The following is a 6,000-nucleotide window of genomic DNA, read 5'->3' as shown; positions in this document are numbered from 1 at the left end:
GTTGATTAATTTACAGCATCCTTGCTGATTAAAAGTATTAATTTATTTTTCTTCAGACACTTGAGCAATAGTGTAAGTGTGATAGACAGATTGGAGACAGACCTTGAGGTGGATGTTGCGTATAAAGCGCTGCTGAGCTTGATGTAAGGTTTGGTTGATTTCAGGTCTTCCTTTGTGTAGGTCTATGAACTGTGATGCGTTATCATTTTTCAGATTGTACAGAAGGTCAGTGATGATCCTCTTATAACAGTGACTGTACTCCTCCGGCGGCTGCTTCCCTCCAAGACCCTGTTCCACTTCCCAGTCCAACACTGAAACACACGCAACATTTGGCTTGATGATTACAAATGAGACTTTTTACATCCATTTTCAAGTGCAGGCTTCATCTACATTTACATTTACATTTACATTTATGCATTTGGCAGACGCTTTTATCCAAAGCGACTTACATCGCATTCAAGGTACACATTTTACATTTTTGTCAGTTCTTGCTTTCCCTGGGAATCGAACCCATGACCTTGGCGTTGCTGGCGCCATGCTCTACTGTTTGAGCTACAGGAAAGCTGGATTAACTTCATTATGTCTGCAAAACACCTGTTCTAAGCAGACGGCAGGTGGCTTCTTCCCCAATGGCCTCAGGTCCAGACCGCCACAGCACGTTCCACAGTTTCACACAGGAAGAGCGCCATGCCTTCCTTCCCAGCTTCCTGCGATGCCCGTCCCGGCTGAGGAAGTCAGGGTGATGTGTGCTATTATAAAGTAAAGGGGAAAAGCGTGATGGAAAACAAATGCATCTGAATGAGCTCTAGGAAGAAATCAGAGAGGACCACTGGCATGATCACAGCTGATGGCTGAGAAAGGCTTCAGATAGGCCTCCATTGGCATTCAGTACATTTACACTCCCAAGACCCATAAAAGGCACTAAAAAGTCGTTACAAAGTCCATCTCACCACAGTGACTCTACAATAATTTTACGAAGCGACGACAATAGTTTTTGTGCGCAAAAAAAAAATCAAAAGAACACCTTTATCCAGCTTGTTATTGCCTTCCGCGTGTGCCTCCACGACGCATGTGCGAGAATATGACGTAGCGCCGGGGTTCGGAAATCCATGAAATGCGCACATTAGTCCCATTTTGAGAACTACGCCGAGACCTAAAGCACGATCAATGTAGAATTCAACAGCTTAGACACGCGCGTCTTCCTCTGCTCGTAAACAAATCGCTTCTGGGTCATGTGTCCGAACGCCGGATCTGCGTCATATTCTCGCGCATGCGTCGTGGAGGCACACACGGAAGACAAGAACAAGTTGGATAAAGGTGTTATCTTGATTTTTTTTTGCACACAAAAACTATTGTCGTCGCATCGTAAAATTATTGTAGAGCCACTGTGGTGAGATGGACTTTGTAACGACGTTTTAAGTGCCTTTTATGGGTCTTGTGAGTGTGAATGTACTGAATGCCAATGGAGGCCTATCTGAAGCCTTTCTCAGCATCAGCTTTCAACAAAATTATCTTCATTTGTGTTCCGAAGATGAACGGAGTCTTACGGGTGTCGAACGACATGAGGGTGAGTAATTAATGACAGAATTTTCATTTTTGGGTGAACTAACCCTTTAACTGTATCATATGTTATAAATATAAAAACCACACAATTTTAACCGTGTATGGTAACGTTAAAGTTTCTTTGTATGAGCGGCGCTCATTTGTTTTCGATTTTGTTGCCTCAACAGCTCAACCTTCGTTTTATATTATGATCCACTATCGATCTCCACCTACACTAACTGAATGCAGAATTATTGCACTTTGGTGATTCCCTAGTTATTTTTTTTGACATTTTAACCAGGATACTTGTCCGTCTGGCAAGTAAAATTCTTTTTCACTTGCCCCTTCAAAAAAATCCACTTGTCCCGGACAAGCGTTAATGTCGAGCCCTGCTATATATATGAAAAAGAATGTTTTTTGAACATTCAAGCATGAAAACCTGTTGTATTAGACCCCGAAAACAAAATCAAGACTTTGTAAAAGGGCATAATAGGTCCTCTTTAAACATGACAACTGCATCAATGCAAGTCGTATTGTGTCTACCATCACTATTCTCTGCCATGGGAACCCAACAAAGAGAGTTGTTTATATCTATTGAAAACAATTACTCCATTGTTTTTAACTTGTTTGGTGAGTACTTCCTGATTCGCAGATTTTATAATCCTCAGTGACTTCAACAAAAGGAACTGGAACTGATGAAAAGAGATGTTTTCACTAATTTACTTTTACAAGTAACACGCAATAGTCAGAGTAAAAAAGGTACTTGTTATGTGATATGCAGGATTACGTTACTAAAGCGTACACTTACCTGACGGGAAGCAAGCGGTACACAGCAGGAACTGTGTTTTTATCCAGCTTATACCATGTCTGCAAGAGAGTCGAATCCTGGTCATAGTCCATCCAGCTCCTGGCCAGATGTGTCTCGTCTCCATCTGACAGGGAACAGCTGGAGATGGAGTTCTCACTCATGACGGCAGAGCTCTGAGAAGGTTCCTTCTCCTCTGACAAAATGGGTTCTTTATCAAGGACAAAACTCCTGGTGTCGCCGATACTGGATTGTGACTCAACCGCCATGTCTGACTGCCTCCTGGATAGCTTCTTCTTGCTTCTCTCCACCATTTTTAAAATAGCTTCAAAATCTGCTTGGGAAATGGTATTCGGCAGTGACCGCATCTCATGCTTCTGTCCGGTGAGCATCTACAAGACAAGGAAAAAGACTTGATAATACTCAATTGTCCCTCACGAGACTCTCTTGGAATGCACATAAACTGTGTACAATTAATCTTACAAAAAAGTTTGGCCCCTCGGTCTCCTGACAACGCCTAAGTGTCTCCATGTGCATCTCTGCCAAGTCATGATGGTCCGAAACAGGATCTCCGACTCCGGCACGCAGGTCTATCATCCTGAAATCATATCCTCTCTGCTTACAGTGTAGATACAGCCGAGGGTACACACTCTCCATCAGTGCACTGCGCTCTGGGACGGTATCTACACACACGACATATTTTATGTGCAGCTTCATTTGAATTTTAATTCAATTTATTTGCAATGTATTCAACTAGATTGCATTCAATTGGACAAAATAATAATCATAAATGTTTCTTGAGCATCAAATCATCAAATTAGAATGATTTCTGAAGGATCATGTGACACTCAAGACTGGAGTAATGATGCTGAAAATACAGCTTTGCATCACAGAAATAAATTACATAGAAATAATGTACTAATATTAAAATAAAAAATAAGTTTCACAGTCACAATAGTATCATTTTCAGTGTATTTCTGACAGCTTTGGTGAGCATGAGACTTCAAAAAAATTCAAATAATTGTATACCTTTATATCCCCCACACAGATAGATCATGAATCTCCGCTCTTTAAAATGCCACGATGAAATGCTGTCCTGATTTAAGGTGTTTGGAGAAGAATAACGTTGCCGTTTTGGATCATCTAATCTCTGTTTGACGTCAGTATCGGCAGCTCTAAATGTTCCCTCAGACAGCGATCCCTGTCCATCCGGGGCCTCGTCCGTACATGAAGATGCGTTTTGAACAATTACTGCTCCCTCTTTCTTTTCTTCCTCCTCCTCATCCTCTTTTTCTTCCTTCTCTTTCTCTTCCAGTGGCACAAGACTCTGCAGGACATGAGGAGGACCGTTTGATTAAACCTGGTGCTTTAGCCCCCCCAAAAAAAGAGTAATGAATGTCTATATACGATCACATCATGCCTACATAAAACTGTGATTATAATAATGCTTACACATCATACTAACCTTGAACAAAACTGTTTTTGTCTTCTGAAACACTACAGCTCCTTTCTCCTCAAGAGATGAATTCGGAGTGATTCCCTTTGAGTGACGCTGATGCAAATGGTACTGGACAGAGAAATTACCAGACATTTTTTAATTAATTAACTAATTATTTTCATTTTTGTTGTTGCTGTAATTTCTCAAACTCAGATGATCCTTTGAAAAAAAATACTTAATTGGCATTTTGGCCTCTGGGTTATTCAAAAATGATACAGCAATAAACACAGAGCTGGGGAAAGTTACTTTTAAAAGTAATGTGTTACAATATTGCGTTACTCCCTAAAAAGTAACTAATTGCGTTACTTAGTTACTTTTTATGAATGCGTTACATTACTTTTGCGTTACTTTTTGGGCTTACTTGTTTTTATTTTTGGCAAATGGAAAGGCCATTTACTCTCCGGTGGCTTGCGAGCTGGAAAAAAACAAACTCTGGTCAGGCCAATCACATCGTGTATAGAGTCGGTGGGCGGGGCTTAACATAATGACGGCAGAGTTGCGGCGGTTCCGCGGTGCATTACATGTACTTACTATAGGGTTACGGTTAGTTACTTGTAATTATGCATAATTTACTGTTATTACTATAGTTAGTACATGTAACATAACCACGTCACCTCACCTAAAACTTTTCAGAGTTCAGAGAACATTCAGAAATAATGTTTTCATAACGAATCGATGCGTTTGTGTAAGAAAAATATCCATATTTAAAATGGAGCGACCGCCTTCCCTGTTCAATTTATGGAAAAATTGTTGAAAGTTCCCCTGCCGATTGAAAGACTACCGCGACCAGGTCCGCTCGTCATGACGTCACGGACGCATCTTGAGTTTCACTTTCAACATTCAACACTTTTCCACAGAAGGCGGTCGGCTGAAAGTTTACTAGATAAAGTTTTAAATATGGATATTTTTCTTACACAAACGCGTTGATTCACTTCAGAAGGCCTTTATTAACCCCCCGGAGCCGTGTGGAGCAGTTATATGATGGGCAGATGCACTTTTATGGACGCTTTTATTCAAAAGCAGAGCAGCTATAAATCCAATTCTAACGCTTGGATTAGCCTGGACTTTTGTAATATAACTCAGATTTTATTCGTCTGAAAGAAGAATGTCATATACACCTAGGATGACTTGAGGGTGAGTAAATCATGGGCTAATTTTCATTTTTGGCTGAACTATCCCTTTAATGGGAATGTTAGCAAAACGTTCTTAACCACTTAAACTCTGCGGACCCTGTACATCATCATGTATATGCTTTCGATATTAAATGTCTGTGGAGGAGCTCTGACCTACTGACCTTGGAGTCTCTACTTTCTGGAGATATGCATCACTTTGGCATATGTTTTACACAAAGTAACTTATTTACACTAAATTACTCTGGGACCATTTCTGCCTGGATTTGGCCGACCCAAATTGAAAAGCTTCCCATACACACATACAGTGGTCTCTAAATGCACAACTTTGGTGTCATTTTACAGGAAACCCTTTGAAGTTTCATAAACCACAGCTAAAAGTGATAAACATGTGAGTAAATGTAGCCTGAGCTATAATAAATGATAATGATAATAAATTCAGTTTTGAAAGTGTGTAACGCAGGCCCTGTGTGCTCTAGCACCCTGCAGACAGTGTGGGCTGTTTCCACTAGATTCCAGAAAATACTGGAAAAAAGATTTTTGTGTGGATCATGTATGCAAGATTTATTCAAATGAATCTGAATGGAGGAATACTTCAGAAAGTGATAAATATTATAGTATATGTTGTGTGTGATATAATAAACATACAAAATATGAAAAAAAAACAGACAAACAAAAGAGGCGGTTTTTATTTTTTGGTTATAAATTCATTTTTGAAAGTGTGTAACTCGGGCCCTGTGTGCTCTAGCACCCTGCAGACAGTTTGGGCTGTTTCCAGCATATCTCAGCAAACACTGGAAAAAAAAGAATTCAATGACACTGGGATATTGTATTTTTACCACTGTATATTGGTATTACAGCTTATACAACATATACTCACATGTTTATCACTTTTAGCAGTGGTTTATGAAACTTCAAAGGTTTTCCTTTAAAATGACTCCAAAATTGTGTATTTAGAGACCACTGTATGTGGGTATGGGAAGCTTTTCAATTTGGGTCGGCCAAATCCAGGCGTAAATCCCGAA

General features: G+C 40.0%; 1 protein-coding gene across 1 annotated transcript in view; it reads right to left on the bottom strand.

The window, feature by feature from the left end:
- Positions 1-6,000, bottom strand: part of LOC307118486 (NACHT domain- and WD repeat-containing protein 1) — a gene marked incomplete at its 5' end in the record, with an annotated part of 42,842 nt that overhangs the window by 35,913 nt on the left and 929 nt on the right. The window contains 6 exons of the mRNA XM_079804113.1: positions 103-311; positions 595-725; positions 2,351-2,739; positions 2,831-3,030; positions 3,377-3,674; positions 3,813-3,914. Of these exons, the coding sequence (XP_079660239.1) occupies positions 103-311; positions 595-725; positions 2,351-2,739; positions 2,831-3,030; positions 3,377-3,674; positions 3,813-3,914 (1,329 nt within the window). The remainder of the gene's footprint in view (positions 1-102; positions 312-594; positions 726-2,350; positions 2,740-2,830; positions 3,031-3,376; positions 3,675-3,812; positions 3,915-6,000) is intronic.

Source organism: Gobio gobio (assembly GCF_949357685.1).
Source record: "Gobio gobio genome assembly, chromosome: 2".
Taxonomy (NCBI): Eukaryota; Metazoa; Chordata; class Actinopteri; order Cypriniformes; family Gobionidae; genus Gobio; species Gobio gobio.
The sequence above is the reverse complement of the archived record's forward strand: the minus strand, read 5'-3'. Positions and strand labels throughout refer to the sequence as shown.